General features: G+C 45.6%; 1 protein-coding gene across 5 annotated transcripts in view; it reads right to left on the bottom strand.

Annotated features, from left to right (window-relative positions):
- The window catches only part of SMARCA2 (SWI/SNF related, matrix associated, actin dependent regulator of chromatin, subfamily a, member 2), a 167,033-nt gene that overhangs the window by 37,780 nt on the left and 103,379 nt on the right, over nucleotides 1–25,874 (bottom strand). For all 5 annotated transcript variants that reach the window (XM_036260425.1, XM_036260429.1, XM_036260427.1 and 2 more), the window contains exon 27: nucleotides 21,724–21,942. In XM_036260425.1, coding sequence (XP_036116318.1) covers nucleotides 21,724–21,942 — 219 coding nt within the window. The remainder of the gene's footprint in view (nucleotides 1–21,723; nucleotides 21,943–25,874) is intronic.

The following is a 25,874-nucleotide window of genomic DNA, read 5'->3' as shown; positions in this document are numbered from 1 at the left end:
GACGCCATCTGACAGAGGAAAGGAATAGCCTCAATTTCAATAAATCTTAAGATACATGGCACCATGAATACTTCGACCACTCCCACCATCACCAGCAGCAGCAGCTCACACACATTGTTCACCATGTTGCCAGGCACTCAGTGTTTTCCATACATTTTGCTCATTTAATACTCATAACAACCCTATATGGTAAGAACTATTATTCCCCTCACTTTACAGATGAGGAAACCGAGGCACAGAGAGATGAAGCAGCTTACTCCAAATCATATAAGTAGCAGAGCCGGCTGGAGTTTGAACTCTGAAAGTTTGGCTGCATAAACCGCACCCTTAACAAGGATGTTAACCTTCTTTGAAGTGCATATGACAACTGAACCATCAGGAGAAGGCTAAATTATGCTTGCTAGGCTAAGGGGAATAATGTGAGTAAAAAGATAATGTGGCACATCTTAGAAGGAATTCCAGCAAAGACACACACACATGCAGTCCTTGCTTTGCAAGGAAGTGTGGGACCATACTGTAGCCCTGGCCGGTTTGGCTCAGCGGTTAGAGCGTTGGCCTGCGGTCCAGAGAGACCTGGGTTCGGTTCCCGCTAAGGGCACACACCTCAATTGCAGTTTGTCCCCGGTCCTGGTTGGGGTCGTGTGGGTGGCAACCACTCAATGTGTCCCTTTCACATCAATGTTTCTCTGTCTCTCTCTCCCTCCAACTCTATCTGAACAAAAAATGGAAAAAATGTCTTCGGGTGAAGATAAAAAAAATAATGACCCTATATGTTGAAACCACACAAAGCCGTTTTAATAATAGGAAAATTATGATTGTTCTATGACCTTTACAAAGTTATATCAAAACATTAAACACTCTTATTGTTGGTTATACATATACAGGGAAATGAAAACCATGGCAAAATGAATACTTATTTAGTACACTAAAACATTAAAAACAATGAGCATTAAAAGGTTGTGTTTCTGTTGTTGTTTTATAAAAGCTTATCAAGAGTGTTTTTCCCTGGCTAGTTTTGTTCAGTGGTTAGAGCATCGGCTCTAGGACTGAAGGGTCACAGGTTCGATTCCTGGTCAAGGGCATATACCTGGGTTGCAGGTTTGATCCCTGGCCCTAGTTGGGATTGTGCAGAGGGCAACCAATCGCTGTGTCTCTCTCACATCAATGTTTCCCCCTCTCTCTCTAAAAATCAATGGAAAAATGTCCTCCAGTGAGGATTAATGGGAAAAAAAATTTTTTTACGTGTTTGGAAAACATTTTGCCTTTTTCTTATTAAAGAACACAATATATAGTGAACATCTTTTCTACACCTTGGCAAGTTGCTAAGGATCAGCTTCCAACATTTTATCTCTGCCCTTTTAAGGCAGTGAAATATCTGAGTTCCTTTCATTTGAAGGTTTTTTTTAAAAAATTTTTTGCTGGTGTCACTTTCTCTGGATGACCTTCATCCTTTTCTTCACAACCATTTGCCATTTATGTCAGGAAGTTCGCCTGCACTAAGTTCCTTTTGCTGACGATCTCAAGCCTCTCCTTTATGGCCACGTTGCCACCCTGCGTCTTTCTTCACGTAAGCTCTTGTCGTCCAAAACAGATGTCTCATCAGCAGTAAATGTTTGGATCTTCACAACCCCCTGCCTTGACTAAGCCTTGGAGCGGGGCGCCGGGTTCACAGCAGCGCCCTGTGCCCCGGCGGCCGCTCTCCAGCCAGCCCCACAGTCACCACACCTTGTCCCCTTCTGAAGGGATGAAACCAGCCGTCGCAGGCAATAAAGGTTCCTCTCCAGGCTCCTTGCAATTACCCATTTCTTTCGATGCGGCAACTAAGTACACCTTGGCGCTGTGGCCCGAACATTAGGCAAATTGATTGGGATTATTATTTTTTTAATATAGCCTTCAATCTAAAGTAAATGCTCAAATTCAACCTTAAGTGGCTTTATGTTTCTAGTGCAATTTAAACTAAAATACATTGAAGTGACTTTAGCTTCAACAGACTTTTCCAATATGGTCTGTACGGTAGCTGAGTGCAGGGCTCGTCCTCCCTTCGTTCTGATGGGGCCGGTTTCAAATCTTCTAGTCACGTCTAGCTCCGCTTCCTGGGCTGTTACTCCTTGTTTCTTCATGCACTTTCACCCTTAGAGGCCGATTCCCTGTCTTGATTATCTATCTCTGTGGCCTGCTGTGTGGGTTTATCACTGGGAGATAAGCAGACACCACACAACATGTTTCGCTGTCTGTGCATGGACCGGGGAACATGCTCAGAGACTCATCACCAACACACTTTGACAGGAGTCATGTGACTGATCACGGGTCAGATGTGTCTGTTCCTCACATAGGACTTGTGGGCTGAAGAGCCGGCGGCCAAGTTTGTTCCTTACGCCATGACTCACTGTTAGGACAGGATGGTGCTATGGGCTGAATTGTGTCCCCTCAAAATTCACATGTTGAGGTTCTAGCCCCCAGTACCCTTAGAATGTGGCCATTTGGAGATGGGGCTTTAAGCTAAAATGAGGTGATTAGGGTGGGCCCTGATGCAATATGACTGGCGCTAACCCTAGAAGGGGAGGTCAGGACACGGAGTGAAATCTGGTGAAGACACAGGGAGAAAACGGCCATCTACGAGCCAAGGAGAAAGGCCGCAGGAGAAATAACCCAACACCCTGATCTCAGATCTCCATCTTCCAGAAATGTGACAGAATAAATGTGTTGCTTAAGGCACCAGTCTGTGTTATTGTTATGACAGCCCTAGAAAACCAACACATAGGGCAAGTGAACTCTGTTACTGGGGTACTAACGTGTTTTAACTAGATCACAGTAATGGAAATTTGTAATACTGGAATGGTGCAAAGTGAGGCCTGCCTGTGTGCATATAAAACATCCCTGTGAGTAAGGGATGGCAGCCTCTACCTGTCCTGCCGTCCTGTAGGCTGGGGGAACTGCCCTGCTCACAGCGCCTGCTGCCTGGGCAGCCACGTTTCACTGTCAGGCAACCCCGCCCTGTCCTGGCCTCACCTGGTGGGCTGGGAACGCCCGGGTGCTCAGCGTGGCCTCGCTCCAGGCTGGGGCGAGGCAGGGCCTGGCATGGGGGTCTCTGCATCAACAGAAGTGAGAGTGCCTGGCTGAGCTGGTTCAGTTCTCTTAGGAATTTGAACTGCAAGTGTGAAAGAATATGTCCAGTTGGCGCGGGAGCTGTAGCTGAATGAAGGTCATGAGGTAGCGCCTAGACCAGAGAGATGTTGAGTAGAAACCTTGAATAAACAGAAGATAACTGGAGATACGCAGAGTTTACTCTGCGAAGGAGAAAGGGTGGCTGGTCCTAGAGAGGATGTAATTCCATGTACATAGACACACCTGCACTTGGTTCTGCTATACAGATATACACGCTGATGCACACATACACAGTCATGTACACACATATTATTAGAGTGTCAGTGGATGAGTGTCCAGCTCCAGTTAAAGTTGAGAAGCCAACTTAGAAATATACAATAGCTTCAAATCTGGATTTGCTTAATTTATCTGTATGGTGCTTCTAAGTATACAGAACACTCTCTGTCAAGCATGCTTGTCTTGCTTTACATAATGCCAAGCCAGTCAAGCTGAAAATCCAGAACAAAACTTTGAGCCCTGGTTAGCTAAGGGCTATACATATGTTACAAACACAATCAGCTATGCAGTAAACTTTAAATGGAAATCTCTAATTTTTAAGCACAAAGAAATAAGAACAGAGGCAGATATGATCAGGTTTTAGTAATAAACACACTGAGCACTACTCTAGCCATGCTACAACGGCTCCCTACTTCTCCGTGCTCTATGCCAGGACGAGCGGTTCTGCTGGGAATCCCTGGCTGAAGGCAACAGGGCAGAGTCAGGTGGCAGAGGAGGAGATGCCAGGAGACGGGTCGACTGAAACATGGCCAGCGATTTGCACAGGACAGACGAACTGGCAGCAGCATCCCCATACAGGAAACATCCCCTAACGTGCCTTCCAGAAGCAGAGCGTGTGCAGAAAACTGGAGGGTGCACGCCTGAGTCACTAAATCTGAAGGAAGTTAAAGGGCTCCCTTCCATCGGCCTCTACTTAAGACTCCGCCTCTAGCGTGGACCCCCTCTCTCTGCTCATTCCACCTGACTCACACCCCCCACCCCCCGTCAGCGGTGCTCCCTGACATCTCGGTGCCTGCTACACTTGATACTGGTACCACCTAGTTCAATGAGGTATTACATTCAACGCAATGCAATTGTGAGAAGAAATAGGGTTCTTATTTCTACAAGCAGTAAGAACAATAAAAGTAAGTTGCTTAAAAAAAAAAACACACACACACTTAAATTTGCCAAAGGCAGTTATAATCTCTTATAATCTGGGAAGAGTCTGCACTCAGTGTGCTTGTTAGGCTAAGGTCCTCACTCCAGTGATGGATGTGTTAACTAGATGGGGGTGTGTGTGGGGGGGTCCTTTCACAGTGTTGTATACGTAGTGCCAATGCCCACAATGTACTCTTCAGATGTCCTACAATTTTATCAATTATACCTCGGGAAAGCTGAAATTAAAAAAAAATAAAAATAAAAAGACTCTCACTCTAAAAACTGGAAATCCTAAATGATACATAATGGGTGTCACTTATGCAAGAAAGACCAAAGTGTTCTAGTCGGCAGATTCAGATTCAGAGGGGCAACCTCGGCTTTACATCAAGGATGTGGCAAACTGATAAGCATTATGGTTTTCATCTCTATGTAGAATCAGTTTCTCACCTTCACTGGTATTTTCACTGACCAGCCTTCTACTGGTTCTGGTTATTTAGGCTAAGAAGGCTTCTGCTGTTCGTTCTTTTTGGAAGTGGGGGGCGGGCACAAGGAAAGCCCTAGTTCCTGGCTTGTTCCTTGTCATGCAGCCCTTTTGTCCCCTGCACTATGACTAAATAGCTCGATTCTGAGTTGTTTCTCTATAGACAGAAGCTACATCCCACTGGTCAGATCTTAAGTACTTTTTTCATCTGCTTCCAGCCCTACTCAAGTTCCTAAATTATCCCAAGTCTCCCTGCCTGGACTCTAGAGACCAACGACCTGCCCTTACCCAGCCTGACCGCCCCGTTTCCAGCACGTGAACATTCCCGAGGAGCAGGAGCACGGACCCTGCGCTCACCACGCGGCAGTATCCCGCGCGGTGAGCGCCCGCACAGGGCGCACCTGGGGTACCTTTCCCAGGGCCTCATGCCTGAGCAGGTGCTGCCAAGCTTCCGTGATCCACTCCCGCTGCCCCCTCAATCGCTCTCAGCTGTAACAGGTCATTTAGTTTTGTGTGTGGTTTTCTTTTTTCTTTTTACTGATACCATGCCTTATTTTTCTCAATTCCCTTCCAGTACCTAGCACAATACTGGGGGAAGAAAGGGCAGTATAAATACAGTTGAATACAAATTCAACTTTTAGGCAGGGTTCCCTGGGAGAACTGTTCTTAGGTATATACCTTAGCAGTATAGGTATATAGTAACATATAGGTCATAAATTCAAGTGTATCTCTATGTTTATCTTCAAGCGCAAGATTAGAAACGCCAGCATCAAACTCTGTCTTCCCTACATCACCCTCTAGTGGTCATCCCAACTCTCCCCTTCCCTTGACTGTGAACCTCTCGAGTTGCTTAGACTGCTGAGTCCACTTCCTGACCACACTGTAAAATACTGTAGCACCCAGGACATGACTATTTTTCGGAAGTTGCCAGAGCTTCTGAATTCCTGTACCTATCAGTGTTGGCTAAAACCTGTTTTATTTCCTGTCTCCTCCACTGCTGCTCGCTTGCTGCCTCTTTCCTGGGATGCTACAGTCTGGAGTTTCCTTATCTCTCCTCCCCACAGTCCCCAAGTGTTTCTTTGACCCTCTTTTTTCATTCTTATAGGTTGTGAATACGCAGTCAAATAAATGTGGCCGACTGCCTCTCCCGAGTCCACAGCAGACATCACTAACGAGTGTGCTGTCCTGAGCAGCAGCAGGTGCGGGGTCTCCTAACGACCCCGGGAGGACTTCCCGCCGAGAACACCAGCCCTGCTCTCCCAGGGCAGCAATCCCCAACCTTTGTCACCTCAAGGCGCACATCGACTAATTACTACAATTCTGCGGCACACCAAAAATTATATTTTTTGCCGATCTGACAACAAAATAGGTATAATTTTGATTCATTCACACTGGACTGCTATTGTTGTATCGGCTGTTGTAATTTTTTAAATGGACAATCTAAGGGAAAAAAGGTCAGTGCCCCTGACTAAATAGTCAGGTGTTGCATGTTTTAAAAACTCTTGTGGCACACTGGTTGAAAATCGCTGTCTTAGGGGATATGAGACATATTTTGTGAAGGCTGCTAGCACCCCACTCCTAGAGAGGGGGGAATCCTTTTTGGACTTTTTTCTGCTGAGTAGCCCCTAGCTATTGACAGCAGGTACCTACAAAGAGTCCAAACTCCCATTCTGGAAGTAAAATGTTCCAGGGAGATCCAATTGCCCTGGCTTCAAATGTGATCTCAACGTACACAGCTGCAGAAATTCTCTCCCTTCCCTGGACTTTCCTTTGGAGTTACCAATTGGGATTTTCAATATCCTACCAAACATCCCAAAGAAAATTCAGCACTTTTCTTCCAACCGAACAAGTGTTTCTCTGCTGGCTCTTACCTGAGGCCAGCGTCATTCCCCATGCCATCCCCGGCACCCCAATTACCCAGGCCAGAAACCTTCAAAACCATCAGTTCCCCTTATTATATTCCAGCAGTCCTGTCGCCAGTCACCATGTAGTTTACCTCAAATACATGAACATCTTAAACAATGTTTATTTATATACATAATAAACAATCTTTTCTCTTCTTTCTCCTTGCTCTCGGAAAGATCTCTTTCACTTGGTCAAATATAATGGTTCCCCTTAGAGTTCCCCCCACCTTCTTCTAGAGGCCTTCTACTTATTATTTTTTTAAATATTTTTTTCTTCATTTATTTTAGAGAGAGGAAGAGAGAGGGAGGGAGGAGAGAAAGAAAAACATGGATGAAAGAGAATATCAACTGGCCACCTCCTGCATGTCCTCCACTGGGGATCGGGCCCACAACCTGGGCATGTGCCCTGACCGGGAATCGAACCGGCGACCTCTTGGTGCATGGGGTGATGCTCAACCACTGAGCTACACTGGCTGGACTTCCTCGGGCCCTTTTAATGCATTCTTTATAATACAAATGTACATCCTCTCTGCTTAGAAAGAGGGGCACATCATTGTCCCACGTCAATGTCCAGGCCCTACATGCTCTCTGAAGGACAGAATAAAACCCATTTTCTTCGGTTATGCACAGCCCTAGGGTGTGGCCTCACCTAGTTTTTCAGTCCTGTCCCTACAAACACTGCTTGCTCTCAACACACAGGTCACAGTACCTGAGTCACACACTTCTATGCCTCTGCGTTTCCCTGGCCTGGAGTTCTGCTCCTCCGGATCCCCCCTCCTAGTCAAGCAATGCTCACCTTTTAAGAAACGGCCAAAAGGCCAGCTTTTACAGTATCATACCAAACCCCTCTTTTTCACAATATTACAGGCACTTTCAGTCAGTGTTTATTTAATTCTGCTTTGTATGAGTTTTGTTTTGTCTTAAAATATGCCTGAATCTCCTATCAGTCTGAAATCTCTTTGGGCATCACAAAAAAAGTCACTTTAATCAAAACAGTCTCAGGCACCGAGATGGATGCCTTGCTCACCAATGGGACCCACACATCTTGTTGAAATAAAATAAAATCTTATTGTTGATTCCTCCGCTTCCTCCAAATGACGGCTTACCAAGGAAGCACACTCGAAGGCCCAGCTCACACGACCTCTGTTCTAGGGAGGGCTACAAAATGATGTAGTGAAATGAAGTAAGTTAAGTAAGTGAGGGGAAAAGAAGAGGTTTGTTTTTCGTTTGCCCTACTCCAGCCCACCTCTTTAAAGTGCCTTGATTTTAACTGGTACTTATAGACACACCTTGTCTTATTGCTCCTTGCTGTCCGGGGCTTCACAGGTGTGCTGGGCTTTTTTTTACAAACTGAAGGCAAGACCCTCCACCAGCAAAAAGATTATGGCTTGTTTTATTGCAATACTCACTCTAGGACAATGGTTTGGAACTGAACCCACACATCTTCGAGGTATGCCTACACAATCCTCTCTCTAGCTCTAGCTTTGAGAGTTAAATGCCTTAAATAAGATATTCAGCTCGGCCAGTGTGGCTCACATCGACCCAGGCACTAAGAGGTCGCCGGTTCGATTCCAGGTCAGGGCATACGTCCAGGTTGTGGGCCTGATCCCCAGTGGGGGGCATGCAGGAGGCGGCCAATCAATGTTCTCTCTCGTCGATCTTTCTAGCTCTCTCTCCCTTTCCCTTCCCCCCTCCCTCTAATAGCAATAAAGAAAAAAAAAGTTAAAAAAAAAAGAAGATATTCAACCCTACGGGCAAAGAGGACCATCTACAGCATGGGGGAGCAATGAAGATCAACACCCTTCACTTAGCACCAAGGCAAAGCGGTGTCTGCAATTCACTGCACTAGGTAAGCAGGAGGGCAGAGAGGGGCCCTGGCCTCCCGGGAGACAAGGCAAACAGGAGGGGAGACACTGACCTGAGCCCCAGGGCCCTGCTGCTCAGCAGAGGGGAAGCCACAAAGGCTCTCCTGCGAGGAGCCGCGGGCTAGCCGCCCTCCAGAGGACGCCTCACTCCCCGCGGGGCTCTCTGAAGACCTGCAGCAGGGAGTCCTCCCAGGTCATCAAGAGATGCACCTACTGCTGATCAGACCTGAGCTCCTGCACCTTTTCAAGAAGACGCTGGAGTTCACAAGCCAGGAGGAGGTCGCTGGGTGGGCAGAGGCGATGTAAACTAGGATGTCATCTATTTGTCTTTCACCAAACCCCACTGCCCCGCAGACCTGCGTGGATGTGCATTTTCAGAGCATAAAAGGCAGTAAAATCAACATTCAACATTCATTAAATACATATTCCTGCCATGAGCTAATACGCAATCCAAAACCATGCTCCGTGCCTAGGACTAGCTTCTCCTCTGTAAAGGGGGAGAAATACATATTGCGAGTCTCTAAGGGAACTAAAACCTGACACTTGTTCCCAGCACCCAGCCCAGCACCCAGCACCCAGGTGGGGCGGAGGGGACATACAGGAATGAGAGAGAGGATCCGATTCGTCTCAAAAGTCCTGAACATTCTATGGGAATAAATCTGGAATAAATTAAGAATTCAGTCCTGGCTCTTAAAACGAACAATGTTATAAGTCAATCATAGCTCAATAACAAAATAATACATGAATTCAGTCCTGGGGAGGGGAAGAATAGCATGATGTGAGCCAACTTTACGGCAGTAAAAAAAAGCACCAACTGCGTAACACTAGAGAGGTGAAAAGCCATCTTTAAAACAGAGGGAACAGCCTGGGAAAGGTGAAGTGGAGACATAAAAGCAGAAGAAATGAGCATCGCTCATCTGGTGTGGGAAGGCATGCCCCCGCACGTCCCTTAATGGCCCTTGAACACAGCCAGTCCTCGGGCGCCCAGTTAACAGGGTGTTCTTAAGACCGAATGGAAGGACAGGAAAATACTAACAACAGGCTGGGGCTTGATGGGCCTCATGAGTTGGGATTTAGTGAAACTGCTACAGAAGAGCTGAGCCTCATCACAAGTTAAAAATAATTCAGGATGTTATGGCACCAAAATAACCCTGTCGTTGGTGATTTTACTTGGCTCCTTCTCCAGCCTGGATACATGAAGGTCAATGAGATCACAGGTGATTCTATTTTCTTTCCCTTCATTCTGATTTTGTATTTCTTGTTATGCTTCTATGATGGGGAAAATGCCTCCAAATAAACTTTGTTTTAAACTTTACATTAAAAAAAAATACCTACACTTCCGGTGTTTTGGGTACTGATTATAAAAATGCAGAAAGAACCCAGCTGGTGTGGCTCGGTGGTTGAGCATCGACCCAGGCACCAGGAGGTCACCCGTTCAATTCCTGGTCAGGGCACATGTCCCGGTTGTGGGCCTGATCCCTGGTGGGGGCGGGTGGGAGAAGGCCAGTGGGTGTTCTCTCCCATCAGTGTTTCTCTCTCTCTCTCCCTCTCCCTTCCTGTCTCTCTAAAATCAATAAAGAAAAAATACTTTGTTTTAAAATGCAGAAAGATTAAATGAAACAGTCAATCATCAGATGTGTGTAAACAAGATAAGACAATGGCAAATGAAACTCCTCCAGGGGGTTTGTTAATTCTCTTGCAGAGCAAGGTCATGCCTGGGGCTCCCCTGGAAGGCTGACGGGGAAGCCAGCCCCTTGGACTCCACAGTGTCCTTCTCCACACCTTCCAACAGTCTCTCTTGCCACTGGTGTTTTGATTTTTTAAAATTAAAGTGAAGGCAAACAGATTCAGTGCTGATAATTTGAGGGGAGACTTGATATGTTTCAATGAACAGGATGCATCCATTTAAAAAACAGATGGGGTGGGTAGTTTCTTCTTGATGACAAAGTCTGAGAAAATTCTTGGTCTAGGTCTGTACAGAATTGCTGAAGTCCCCTGTGGCAGGTGGGCACCCCTGTCCCGGACTCCACTACATTGGAGTCCTGTCCATCATGTCCAGTGGGGACACAGGACGCATCTTAACCCTCCAAATGCTACCAACAACCAGTTGGTCCTGAAAACTCTACACACTGGATCATGTACTCAGTCCGCCAACGTGCTCCAGAGCCCCTTGTCAAACCTGCATCTTCAAGAGAAAGCCAGGAGAAAACCTCTCAGCCATGTCCCTCAGTTTTAGAACGGGAGGCTCAGAGTTGGAGCCAGACTACCGCAAAACCACACAGTATTTTCTAGAATCACCAAAGACAAAGTCAAAGAAGGACAGGGCAGCCCTGGCCAGTTTGGTTCGGTGGTTAGAGCGTCGGCCCGTGGACCAGAGAGTCTGGGGTTCGGTTCCCGCTAAGGGCACGAACCTCGGTTGCAGTTTGTCCCCGGCCTTGGTTGGCGTCGCGTGGGTGGCAGCCACTCGATGTGTCTCTCTCACATCGATGTTTCTCTCTCTCTCTCCTCCCTCCTCTTTCCCTCCCACTCTATCTGAAGAAAAATGCAAAGAAGAGAAAAAAAAAGTTCTCGGGCGAGGATTAAAAACAACAAAAAAGAAGGACAGGGCAGGGGAGATGGGGCCATGCTCTGTCCCTGGGCCCCGGCCCTCACTTCACAGCTCCAGTGTGTGTATGAACAAGGAAACTGGTCCAAGGCTAGAAAACAACAGATCTGGGGCAACCAGAGACGGGACATCCTGCCATTCCACAAAGTGGAGGAGAAGAACAGAACCACTGGAAACTTGACGAAGGTGAAGTTTTGAGGATATCATTTTAAATAGTCTTTAGAAAATATTCTACAAGGTCCAAGGGGGAAGATATTAGAAACAAACAAACCAGTAACAACACTAGCATGCATTAGGAATATGCTTTCTACTATAAGCTAGGAGCACAGCGGACTTAAATATGACACTGCAGCAACAGTGGCACAATGGGCGTCAAGCTGTCCCTGGAGCAGAGCTTCATGGTGCCATTCACAATTTTCCATGATTCTGACAAGTCAACATCCTTTAGAAAATAAGGAAGGAAGCCATCTGAAAGGTATATATGGCATTATATTTAAAATCAACATTCTCTACTGGGGACTTTCTTGTACAAAACTAGAAATGAAAACCCAATTAATGAAGTACTTTCTTTTTTATTTTATCCTCACCCGAGGACATTTTTCCATTTTTTGTTCAGGTAGAGTGGGAGGGAGAGAGAGGAACAGAGAGAGAGAGAGAAACATCGATGTGAAAGGAACACATCGAGCGGCCGCCACCCGCACAACCGACCAGGGCCGGGGACAAACTGCAACTGAGGTACGTGCCCTCAGCGGGAACCGAACCCGGGTCTCTCAGGACCGCAGGCCGACGCTCCAACCGCTGAGCCAAACCGGCCAGGACTTAATGAAGTACTTTCTTCTCATCTTTTAATTTCCAGTTAGAGCAGATGTATCCATCTAGTTTTTGCTGAAAAGGAAGAGGGTTTGAGCTAGAAGACGGCTGGTGTGGGTTCAAGCAGTCGTACTTTTTATGCATTTTCCAACCATCTTCGCTAGTGTCTTCGGAAATGAGAACGGAGCCTTCAATTGAAAAGCTCAAGAGCGTCTATGTCAAAACTGCATGACTTCAAGATTCTTTTAAGAAATCTTTACATGAAGACACAGATCACTGGGATCTGCCAATGGGAAAGAATGCCAACAATATCTACCTTGACCCATATTGGTCAAAAAAACCCCACAGGATACTACTGACTGCAACCAAATCTCTCCTAGCCCTCATCTCTGGCTGGTATGCTCACTACTCACAGATACTGACCGAGTGCTTACCATGCGCGCGGTGCTACTCCGGCGTTGGCGTATGGCAGGGGACGAGACGGGCGGGGGCCCTGGCTTTCGTGGAGCATAATAGCAGTGGAAGGAGGGAGACAATGAGGTAACCTGTAGATGGTGGCAAGGGCCATGAAGAAAACTGGCAGAGGTTATGTGATTACTGGCAGGCCTGGTCTCTCAGCCAGGGTGGTCAGCAGGGATCTCTGGAGAGAAACCATAGGACAAGTAGGCCGCCATGGGACGGTCAGGGAAGGACCCTTCCTGGAAGTGCAAGGGACCAGAGAGAGCCCAGCCACCCAGGGAACAAGGCTGAAGATGAGATTCCAGGGCCAGGCACAGGCCAGAGGGCCCTGGCCTCACAGGCCTTGCTCATGTCTTTGGCGTTGATTTCACTTACAATAGGAGGCCGCTGGAGGGTTTTATACAGAGAGTGAGGGGGGGTGGGACATGGGGGTGGGGTAGTAGGGAGAGCGTGATCAGGCTTGATATTTGCTTTGGGAAGTACGGTCTGACCTCTCTGCATCGCCACCTGAGACTAAGTGGCCCACCGAAAAGGAATCTGCAAATGTACCGTGCTCTAGCTCACTATTTTGGCACCTAAATCTTGAATCTCTCTTTCTTTTGTCAAAGGTTGTGCTGCTGTATTTGTCCTCACTTGGGGGAGGGGCAAGGAAGGTGGGTAGGAAAACCCAGGAACACAGGTGTGGCTGTTCCAGAGGCCTGGGTCCCCCGCAGCGGCCGGAGATGAACGCCACCACCCTCCGTGTCTGGAGGCCTAACCGTGTGCTAAGAGGCGGCTAGCTGCCTTCCCATCCTCCAGAGCCTGGGTGTAAGCGAGGGAAAATCGTAAATAAAGCCCCCACATGCGTGACACTGAGGCTCTAGCATGAAGTAGGAAACAATGTTTAAACTGTTGATTTCCTGAACAGTTAAATACCCTCCAAATTAGAGCATCTCACAATCCATTTTAATCTCCACTAGTTCCCATCTGTGTGCACTTGGAGACCTGCTCTTGACAAGCTCTTCAGGTTGGCTAAGTGTGTGCACTATCACCTCTAATAGCATCTCTCAAACATGGTTCTTAATTGCACTAATAAGGTGGGCCAGCCACCGTGGTACGGGATAAAAACGGGACAACTAACACTGCTTTCCCCAGCCCAAGCACAGTGTGTGGCTCAACCTGATACTCAGTAACTAGGCGTTGAACTGAATTCAACAGCCTCCATGAACAGACCCACTGATAAAAAGCATGAAATGACCGTTATTAAAACCACAGTGAAAAGTAAAAGCTGCTTCATGGGATTTTGGAAGTTGTCTTTAGATAGGAAGGGACCCTGGAACTCAGCGCCAGGGGTGGGGGTGTCAGAGACCACATGCTCAGCTGGCAGCTGGGCCAGCCTTGCAGGCCAGGTTCCTGACCGCTGGCCCGTGGTCTTCTGCAGGCAAGGAGCGAGCGGTAAGGAGAGAACCAGAGCAGAGGCCGTGAGAGCGGAGTCAACGGTGCAGGATGGTGGGCTGGCAGTGAAAAGGCCTATGCACATGCCCCATACACACACTCAGCAAGTGAACATTTCATCTGCCTCAGTTCCTTCCATTCATGAGCCAGGACAGGGGCCTCTTTATCCACCTTTTACCTCCAAACCTTGCATTAAAGACACAAAATATAAATACTGTTTTTCTTCTTTTCCTATCACCTATTAGGCTTTCTCTGAAGTAATTTAATACTTTTTCCTTAATAGCTAATTTTTGGAGGAATTCTTCTTATATGCCAGGTTCTACATTATACACGTTTAAACTTAAGAAAACTCTGTGAAGGACATTCGACGAGGGAGCTAGGGAGGTTACACTAGGCACCCAGGGTCACATTGCTAATTACGTGGAGCTGGGATCTGAACCTTGTTCATCAGATTCCAAGGCTCAGGCTTTTAACCAGTTTCCTAAACTCCCCAGGCAGACGGCCACCAAAGTCACAGTGCTAACATCCACGCAGAGAGAGGCACAGAGACAGTAAAGTCACCCTTGTCCTAACTTCCTTAATTATACTGTCTCCCACTTCCACCCGGGGAATGAGGCCATTTTGAAATGTATTCCTATGTTAAAACATCACATGGTACACCTTAAATATACACACTTTTTATTTGTCAAAAATAAATTTAAAAGGTATTTCTTTACGTAGGTTTATTGATTTAAAAAAACAAGTAAGGGACAAAACCAAAATCTTGATTCAAACAAGCAGACACATCCCTAAACCCAACTACTTCTCTGCAGTAGTTTGCTCCGTGCAAAGACAGTGCGGACTTCCCTGTCTGGTTCAGTGTAAGCCAGCTCCAAATTCCCACGGTTACTTTTAATGACTGAGTTAGATTTCAGAGTTAAATCCTGATTTTAAAGAATAGAATTTGAGACCAAAAACATCGCAGTTTTAAAAAAATCAATTGAAACATTTCTCACTTCTCAACCTTTAATACATATTTTTGTTCTAAGCCCCTCTGAGGGCTATTTCTTCTATTGAATTTACCCTCCTGAGTTCTGACAAAAGGATATGTATTAACGTACAGTCGCTGTAAAGCAATCTAGCCAATAGATTTAAGAATAAAATACAAATTGTAGAAATTTGTAAAAATTCATTTGCTACTGCCAAACATTTTCCCAAAGGATTCACAATCGTACCACGACTAATTAGTTCAGTCGAGCCTTTCTGAAGTACCAAAGAACCTGGAGTTTGGCAAAACACAAATCTATTTACTAGGGCCTTAGCTCTCCCTTGTGTATAAAAACGGAAATGCAGCTTGCTAGACATGTTGCCCCAGTAAATCTGATGACCCAATTTTAAAAGCTAAAAATGCCATTTGATAAAAGCCAATAAATAAATCTTATATAAAAAGCAAGGAAAGATTATTTGAAGTGACAAAACAAAAGAAGCATCAAACTCTTTGGTATTATTCACATTATGCTTTTGATAAAGAATGCAAAACAATCTTGCCAGTAAAAAAATAAAATCATTTAGGAGAAATATTTTATAGAATATTTTATCTTATTATATTATATATATATATATTTCTATTTTATTTCATCTCATGGAATCATTGATGCTCTCACTATAGCTAGGAGACTCCAGCCCTGGTCTCTGATTTCGGGAGGATTGGATTTAATCCAGCCCAGATAGAGGGGACCTAGTCCTGTTTCAAAGATTTCTAGAGAGAGAAAAATTCTCTTTATATATTAAGGAAATATTTTGTTATGTCTCATTGTGTTATTTCAATGATTTTGTTTAAAATCCCAATGTTTTTCAATTTTCTTCCTACTATTTCGAGTTCTCTGTGACTGGCTCCCGCCCACTTCTCCACCCTCTTCCCGTGCAGAGTGTGTTCAGCATGGGCTGCTTTACAGGTGACGCCAGCCAAGGGGTCCTCTCCTGGCTTGCACCCTGGTGCGACGTTCATTCTAAGGCACACACTAAATCCACGGAGGAGTGTCATTTACGATCCCCCTACAATTATATGATTTAAGAGTCTCTTCCTTTGTTTTCTCCATTTTGAGCTTTGGGAAAGGGGAACCTCAAAAATCCTTTTAGTGGTCAGTAGACAGGACTATGGGGACCCCATTCAGGCACCTAAATTGTGGGCTGCTCAAGCGCCTATTGTGGTGACAGGTGGAGGAAAAAGGGTGTTGTGCGCTTGCCTTCCCCTCCTGAAGCCCTCTGGTGAAGTAGTCTTACCACCATCATTTACAGAATGTGGCTTGGGGCCCGACTGTACAGGGCACTGCCAAAAACCCAGAGGTCCTTTCTTTCATCACCAGGGGCTTATCCTCCATACCGCAAGAAGCATCCTCGCGCTCACACCTCAGGACCACACAGACACCGGCAACAAAGAAGGGCTCTCCACAGGGCAACAAAAGCGTACCCGCAGGAAGTTCTCCCCCCACCCCCACCCCCCGTCAGGCTGGCAGTGAAACGTTGTACAGAGCACAGAATTCAGATTGCATTCCAATTATCTTCAAGTGCTGGAGGGCACAATCCACTCGCTCAGCAATTAAAGAAATTCCGGGATGTCACTAAATGTTTTGAGGAAGGGAAGGATTCTGAAGTTGGCAGAAGGACCAAAGGAACAGGAAGAACAGAAAAACCAGGCATTCCAGGATACGCCCTCAGCCCACTTTTTGGCTCTGCGGGCACCCCGACTGTACGGAGTCCCTGTTTCGATGATGATTGTGTTACTAGAACACCACTCTAAGTGTGCACACGGTTCATGAAAACACCTGGCCCACCGGGCTCATCATACTCTGCCATTTTAGATCCATGAAATGCCCGCTCCCACACATAAAGAAACAAAGATATTCTTCCAAGAAATTATTGACATGTGTCAATTATTATGTGTGCACAAATACAACATACATATATTATACATGAGTTAGCACTGTCACAGCTAGAAAGCTATAAAATGGTACCACAAGTAATATTTTCTCTTCCACACTTTCTTTTTTTGGTTTGTTAGTTTTTGTTGTTGTTGTTGTTGTTAATCCTCACCAGAGGATATTTTCCCATTAATTTTTAGATAGAGTGGAAGGGAGGGAGAGAGAGAGAGAGAGAAATGTCAATGTGGGAGAGACACATAGATTGGCTGCTTTCTGAACGACCTCCACCATTGCTGGGGATTGAACCTGCAACCCAGGTACGTGCCCTTGACCAGTCCACGGGCCGATGCTCCAACCACTTGGCCAAAGCTGCCAGGGCTCTTCCACACTTTCCAAGGGGCCGATTCCTTGTTCAGGGGAGCAACACCCTGCCTTGGGGGGAAGAGGATGAAGACGGTATGCAAAGACAAAAAGTCAGATACCAATGACTGCCCAGGCCGGATGTGTGAGGCAGCCCAGATCCGGTGTGGGGCAGCCCAGCCGCAGTCTGCACCAGGCTGGTGGACAGGCTGCACTGGGAGCCACGGTGCAGAGCACTCTGGCCGGCCACCCCTGTGTGAGAAGATGCTATAAGGCGGGGAGGCAGGGTACAGAGCCTCCCTGCGGAGAAAGGGAGTAAAGAGAGGCAGGTCAGGCCTGAGGATATTGCTACCTGTCGTATAAAATGATTTGTCTGGTCTTTGTCCTGGGTTCCTGGCAAGGGAGGTTCTAAAACCCTTGGAATTTCTGGAGGGGCAGCTGTGCCTTTTTATGCTAATGAGGCAACTCAAGGTGGACCCCTGTGCTGACCGCCACCCTTATCCAATGCCATCTTGGGAAGGAAGACGGGAGGGAGCCCGCAGGAGAAGAGAGAAATGGCCCATAGCATACATGAATGTTGAACTGACTACCCCAAAAGGATCAAGCTAACTTGAGACTGGCTAACACCAGAGAAATTTAGGTTTCCTCAATAGAAACAGGAATTTAAAAACAACCTAAAAGCCTTTTTCTTTTCTCTCTTATTTTTTTCTTTTTAATTGAGCTGTGTTGAAAATTGTGATCCTTCTCATTTAGAACAACATTACAAATTAAAAAAAAAAACAACAAGTTAAAATCTTCCAACTAAACAGATTGTCTAAAGGACACTGTGGGAATTTTTAGCATACTATGATTATAAAATAAAACCTGTTTGTGATGAAACCATAATAAAATTTTTAAAGAAAGTGGCCATATCATATCACTTAACTTCACCCCAATTTTTCTGAGACAGAGGCTACTACTTAGTCACCAAAATCTAATTTTGCTGGGCTCACAGCCAGACCAGGGTTCCCGTCTTCCTCACCGCTCGGGTGGCCGCAGGACTGTTTCTAGCCAATGGGATCCACCCACTGAACTCCACAGCCACCACTCCCTGCTGTCTCCCCACCTCCGGCTCACCGGGGCGGGATGTCGAGACTGGCAGAGGCTCTGTCAGCCTGGATCTTTGAAAGGCCACGTGGAGGGCAGCTGTCCCCGCCAACCGGGAATGCCCACTATGGACCTCAATGTGGGAAAGAAAATTCGACTTATTTTTCTGAATGGGCCCATGAGTAGGGCATGTGCAGGCTCATCTGTTGCAGCAGCGAACTTTATCCCAGGCTACACTCATACGTCGGCCTGTGCAATTTCAAATGGACAATCCATGGGCACTTGTTTGCACACAGAAGACCCAAGTCCTAACAGGAGGCGGCTTACTCACTAGCCAGGAAACCAGGCATGTTGGCAACGACCGAGAAAGCTCGGAACGAGGGTGTGAGCTGTGAGAGGACAGGCAGAGTACGAGATCCAGTGGGAACTGCAGGGAGGGTTCACCTGTGGAGGCATCACAGGAGCGGCGGCGACGGAGCGGGGCGTGAAGAAGGAGGAGAGTTCAAAAGAAAGAGGACGGGAGAGAGTTCATTCCGGGCTGCACGTGAGTCCTCAGACATTTTACCCAGTGGGATGTGATGCTAAAAAGAGAAAACACTGCCCTGGCCGGTTTGGCTCAACGGTTAGAGCGTCGGCCTGCGGTCCGGAGAGACCCGGGTTCGGTTCCCGCTAAGGGCACGTACCTCGGTTGCAGTTTGTCCCCGGCCCTGGTTGGGTCGTGTGGGTGGCAGCCACTCGATGTGTCGCTTTCACGTCGATGTTTCTCTCTCTCTCCCTCTCACTCTATCTGAACAAAATATTGAAAAATGTCCTCGGGTGAGGATAAAAAAAAAAAAAAGAGAGAGAAAACATTGTTCTGTTCACCCCAGGGAACAGAACCCAGGCCAGTGAGGAGCAGCTACAGGGAAAGAGGATTCTGTTCAAAATGAGGGAGAGCTGGAGGGGCCATGCCGACGAGAAGGGGAGTGTTTCCATCGGGGACAGCCAGCCTCTTGGCGTGGGCTCTGCAGACAGTGTGACTTAAGCACAGGACGGGTAGCTGCTCCATTCAGCTGCCTTCCAACCCTGGGATCCCATGTATCTTCGGTGCGTCTGCCAAGCAGGCTTTGGACAACATTGCCAGGGAAAAGAAGAATTACTGTAGCCCGGTTACAGCATTTCTTACACGATGGTCCTTGCCAAATTCCCTCTCAAGCCTCTGTTGGCTGAGTTCGCTCAGCGTGTTCAGTCTTAAGCCAGTCCAGAACATCTCTTCATGTGCAGGCCCATGACAACCCCATGGATAGAGTTTTATTATCAGAAAAGCTTAATAGGCTAATATTAAACAGGACTGCTCCTGGTGAACAAGAAAGCAAATGACAGTAAGCATCTATTTGGAACGCCCAGGCCGCGGGGCAGGCTGCCTTAGTTAGCAGCAAGCTACCAGCTCACGCGAATGATGGACATCCAGTTCTCAAAAGCCGGGATCCCAAAAGAAATGACTACAATAAAGCTGTACGAAGAACAGTTTTGTCCTTCTTGGGTGACTAGGTATCTTGCAATGTACCTTAGGTTGAAAATGATGAACACCAATTTCACTGTATAGTTTTGTAATACAAACTGGTTTTCCATTTAGAGATGTGTATGTTACTGATAAAATGAAGTCTACTAGATACACCAGAAAGAGAAATGTTATCCTACCATTACTGATAAATTAGTAACTTGCCACTTTCCTCTTGTAAGGCTATCATTTCACTTCGCAAACATTCACTGAGTACTATGGCCTAAGCCTGTGCTAACCATTAGTGATAGAAACTGAATGAAAGAGAGAAAAAATGAGGTATTCTAAATCTGTAAACTTTCTGAGATTCATAATGTTATTTTTCTTAAGAGTATTTTTTGATGATTATTTTTAAAAATGAAAAGTTCAGCTATATTCTTACCCAATAAACTAGGTTATTTTGCTTGTACTATCTGAAGATTATATATGTATAAAGATTGATTTTAAAATGTTGGCCTAGATTAATGACTCATCTCCTGTAATAGTGCTCCCGGTACTTAATTCACTGCTTAAATAAAAAGAGAAAGGGAATAGATTCCCCTGAGCTCAGAAATAATTATTAAACAGACACAAATCTCTTCACATTATAGAATGAATCTTAGTTATACAGCTACAACCTCACAATAGTGAAACAAAAGAAATCCATAAAACCGTATTCTGAGGCCACCAGAATATTTGGACACTTCGGCGAAACAATCACAGAAAAGTCACATTTCAGCCACTGTCCAACCATAAACATGAGCAATGTTTTCTCAGTCTCTTCTTTTCCGAATACCACAGACTGCAATCTTTTAGAAATTTAGATCGTCTCTCTCATCATACAACGTCCTGAGTAAATCACATCTCAAGTGGTTGCTAAGACCTGTCTGCCGTTGATACCCCATCTCAAAATGCTTCCCATCGCCTTCCTACCCACCCACCTACTTGGACCTGGGTCCTAAAATCCATGTTCTACAAACCTTGGAAACTGTATTCCCTTTTGCTAAAATGAACAACTAACAACAGCCTCTATTTTGTTTGGTTTTCACCCAGCTGTGTCGCCATTTCCAGCACACGTTTACTGGCCCTGCCTGGGATGCATGTCCCAGACTGCTCTGTCTGGTACCAGTCTGCACCCACTACGGGGAAGGAGGGCCCAACCCTCAAACGGAAGGTCCACAGTGGTCTTGGCATTCACACACGCAGCTCCTAGGAGCTTTTTGACACTTTTGGGCTTCCCAAGGAACTTCTGGGATTTGATTCCTTAGTCAGAATAAAAAATCAACCTTTTCCAAACCAGGGGTAAAAAAAAAAAACCAAACTAAAGAAAAACATTTCTAAGCATCAGTGGCTGCAGTCCCAGGCCCCAGTCTGAGTCTGCAACAGACAGAACAGATCAAAGAGAAAGTGAACATATGAATACAACCAGCACTCACTGGCTCTGTTATTTCTAGCCAGCTGTGTGATCCCACATAGTCACTTAACCTCTCTGAGCCTCAACTGCTTTGTCCATAAAACCAAGAGAGTACAAAGGCACCTTCTGGCTCCAATGGAATAATAACAAGGCGTTAGAAGACTCCTGTCCCTGAACCATCTCTGCAAGGCCTTGGAAAAGTAAAACTCCGATTACGGACCAGGAAATGAGGGGGATCAACTGAAAACATCCCTAAGTCCCTCTTCCACATTTTGATTCTGACTCTGAGAGAGTGAGGCATAACCAGGCAATTAATTAGTCATAAAACATTAGTGGGCCTCAAAAGGCTGGTAATCCTGTGCTTACAGTGGCCAACTCTACTCTAGCCCAAACCGTCTTCATCATATTTCATGGTACTGCCTTGAAATGCAGATGATTCCGTGGCAACGGCGCAATGACTTTATGGTCGACAGCCATTTCCCCCTTTCCCCGGCAACTTCTGCCCCTCCAAGATCCCGCGTTGGGCCCCGATCCCTCCAGACCAACATAAACCACGTGTGGAGGGCAGTGAAGACAGCCACACCTACCCGCAGCCACTGCTTCTCCGTGAGGGCGTCGCTGTAGTCCACGTCCCGGCGCTGGCGAGAGCCCCTACCGAAGATCTTCTCCTCCTCCTCCTCACACGTAAGCCTTTCCACCTCGGCGTCATCTTTGATGATCCAGGAAGGCAGCTCGTCCTCCTCCATCAGGCGAGGCTTGCGCTTTGGGTTCCGGGCATCCTCCCTCCGCCGGTCCATGTCCATGCGCTGGAGACAGGAACGCAAGCGTCACCAGGGGGAAGGGGATTCTGCGCAGTCAAGGCTGGACCGCAAGTCTGACTTGCACAGGTCGCCTCCTACCGCTGTGGGGCCCTTGTCAGCTTGTCCCATGGGGACTCTCTTCTGGATGCTCTAGTGCCAGGGGTTCTCCACCTTCCTGATGCCGCGACCCTTTCATACAGTTCATGTTGTGGTGACCCCCAACCATAAAATTATTTTCGTTGCTACTTCATAACTGTAATTTTGCTACTGTTATGTCTTAGGCGACCCTTGTGAAAGGGTCGTTGGACCCCCCAAAGGGGTCGCAACCCACAGGTTGAGAACTGCTGCGTCTAGCCCATCCCTAAACAGTGTCCGGGCAGAGAAATTGCAGGGTGTGAAATCTCTTCCCGTCCTCTGTACCCACTGCTACAATATATGGATGCATTTAAAAAATAATCTTTAAAAATTCCCTTTTTTTGGTCTCTATGTGTGCAAAGCTTCCCCTTACATAACAATGAGAAGATCCAAAGTGGGGATGTATTTTTTAAAATATGGGCCCTGGAGATACAATTCATTGCTTTCCTGACTTAACAGTATTCTTCGAGTATATATATATATATATATATATATATATATATATATATTAAAAAGTTCATTAAGAAAATTTCTTTTTTTAACTCTACAGGGCTCATGCGTTTGATTAAACAATCAGGAAATAAAATCAGCATCTCAAGTGTCACCATCCGAGTAGCCAACAACCTCTGTTGAACTTGGACATACGGGCACATAAATGGTTTGATTAGTCAGCTGGCCATGAATGTACTGAATGTTCAGTAGACCCTGGGCTCTGTGAGAGGAATAGCCCTCATTCTTTAGCTTTTAAAAAGTTTAGCTCTTATGAAAATAGTATACCACAGGGAAAAAGACCTCAGAGGTAATCTCATCTCAACTGATCAAGTTATTAGAGAAATGGCTCCCATTCGCATTCTTTCAAAGCCTTCAAAATGCCTATTTCCCCATGCCTTGTGCACTTGTAAATAATTAACTGCCACATATATAGCTTTAACTTATAACTAAACAATTTGATAGCTGAAAAAAAGCAAATAAAACCTCCACTGAGTTGTAACATACATTCGTTATATATATATCACTAGCTGATATATGATTTCCACAACTGAATAGACCATAAACTATCAAATGATTTACCTTTTCCCTCTTTCTTGCTTCGATTCAATATACTTCTTTTATAAGAGCTAAAACTGGTAACAGAATAGAAATGAAATGTCTATTCACATCCAAATTTGAACTCTAGAATCTATTTAAAAATTAAAGTTCAAACTCCCTTAAACTATACTTAAACGTTTTTGAAAATCACTATAGTCCCAAGATGGGTAGGCTTGGAGCATGGAGTCCCATTGGTAGATAAATGCGGGCATTCTGTCATGTGCTATAGTTAGCGGGACAGGCTGTTCGTAACGCTGCCTTCTAATGCTCTAGTACAGAGGTTCTCAACATGTGAGTCATGACCCCTTCGGGGTCAAACGACCCTTTCACAGGGGTCACCTAAAACCATCGGAAAACACATTTCCGATGTCTTAGGAACTGAAACACGGCTCCTCTATCCGTCTCCAGGCCGACCCGCCCACATGCAGATACACCCACATACAACACGAGGAACTGTATGAAAGGGTCGCGGCATTAGGAGGGATCAGAAATGGGATCCACCAAACTTTTATTAGTACACAGAGGATGCCTTGTTAACAGTGCGATCTAAAGAGGGGCCTCTCTTGAGGTAATCTCTTAATAGTTATTAGATGGCTAAGAAGAAAAACATTTTTTCTTGTTAATGTGCTGCAATGAGATGACAAAAGGTTGCCACTTCAAGTGTGTGGTCAGGCCACTACCACTATCTATACCCAGACCTGAAAAGTAACATGTGCTTTTGTCCACAACTGAAAAAATAAATGTTTGCTGATGTAAAGAAAATAAATTACATTTGTTTTTTGTTTGTTTGTTTGTTTTTTCTTTTAGGAAGGGTTGATGTAATTTTTAATCAGCTTCAAGTTCTGATGTCTGTATTTCTTCCCAGAGATTTCTACTTGCAGAATACTGGCACAAAATTAGAAGCTGACATTCAAGGAAGTCTGATTTATTATTCAGATATTACATGTTTGTTCTAAAACCCCATAATAAACCTTATGCTCACAAGTGCAAATATTTTTAAAAGTACTTCTTGCCTTTGTGAGAACTTTTTCTGACGTCACATTTTTAGAAAACAAGAAAAATGTTCAAGAGAAAGGTTTTATTTTCAAGAGACTTATCTGTTTAATGTATTACTTAACTACTGTGTCTATGATCAAAAAAGGTTTGTATTCATTTTACAGAGAACTAACTCTTTAATGATAGCGGTAAAGAGTTTAAATATTGAAATCCAAATCTAGCTCACATTCCATTCTTGTTTCTCACTGAACTTTTTAATCGGAGTGGCTGGCAAGGATTCAAATTTGATTTCCTGCCCCCTGGTGGAGGTGCTAATGAACAGTGAATTGGCCAAAGGCAGCTAGCTGATTACCAGACTTTGAAAAACACTCAATGGAATATACAGATGTTGAATTATGAAGTTGTACACCTGAGATTTATATAACATTATTGACCAATGTAAACAAAAACAAAAACAAAAAACAAAAACAAAAAAACAAATAAAAGGACACACCAAATTAAAAATATGTAGAATTCAAAAATGAGAAGTCAACCTTTAAAGAATGAGCAGAACGTTCACAAAATCAAAATGCCCACAAAGAAAGTGTTCCTTCACCACCTTCACCAGTCCCAAGCCCGTTAACAGACCCCACACTAAAAGCAAGCTGTGCCTTGGTCAGACATTCCAGGTTTATTCGCCCTGAAGCTTTCCATTTCTACAAATACCCAGCCCAAAAACAAGGAGAGAGAAGTACTCTGCCCCTTCTTTGGGGGCTGCTGATGGACAAAGCTCCATTTCTGGACCTAATCTCATGTGTATGAAGGCAGGCTGCCATCCTTTCCAGGGTCTCGGGAGCATGTGGGGCTGGAGCGGGGCGCGTTACTGCCCATCAGTGATCAGCCAGGGAAGCGAGGGCCGCCTGCCTCGGTGTTCCCCAGTGGTCTACATTTTACCGAGTTCCTCAAGGAGAGAAAAGGTGTCTATTTCCTGCGTATATCTCTACTCTCCCTAAATAGATGAACTATGTATAAAGGTGGTGACCAGCAACAGGAGTTAAGAAACTTAGGTTGTATGAGCACCCGGTGTTGACCAGGCTGTTCAAGTCCTTTTTGTGTCAAGTTCTCTTCAAAATGGCCTCACCTGGGCAGGGTGGTTCCTTTAGAAGGGGAAAATATAGGCACATCCCATGTTAGGATTTCGTTCCTATGGCTACCTCAACGTTTCCCGAGAAAGAGTGAAATGTCTTTCATCTTGAATCATTATGTGTGGACATGATCATTGTTCCCTAGACAAAAATCACCAGATCACAAAGATAGCCTCCACACGGCTAGAGTGCCCTTCCCCGGCTGTCTAGGCTAACGAGGCGGAGGCTGCAAACCCTGTGGGTCATATTTGGCCCACGGTCCTGTTTTGTTTGGCCTGCAGTTATATAATAATAAAAAAACTTAAATTTAGTTGCAAACATTTTGAAATCTAGAGATTGCATATAAAAGCCCAGATTTCCAGCTTCTCTTGAACAGTTGGAATTTCTAGCTACATGGGGTTTGCAGCTCTGTGCTCTGAGACAAAGCAGCTCCAGTTTACCACTGTCCGCCCACCCAGTCCACTTGCTTCGCTTATGCAAATCACTTGTCTGAGACCCGAGGGCATTCAAACTTCGGACTTCCGATTTTGGGGTTCTGCAGCATTCAAACGCCAGAGTGACAGTTTATATTGATTCACTCACTCCACAATCAGG

The sequence above is a fragment of the Molossus molossus genome, unplaced genomic scaffold, assembly GCF_014108415.1.
Source record: "Molossus molossus isolate mMolMol1 unplaced genomic scaffold, mMolMol1.p scaffold_m16_p_14, whole genome shotgun sequence".
NCBI classification, from domain to species: domain Eukaryota; kingdom Metazoa; phylum Chordata; class Mammalia; order Chiroptera; family Molossidae; genus Molossus; species Molossus molossus.
The sequence above is the reverse complement of the archived record's forward strand: the minus strand, read 5'-3'. Positions and strand labels throughout refer to the sequence as shown.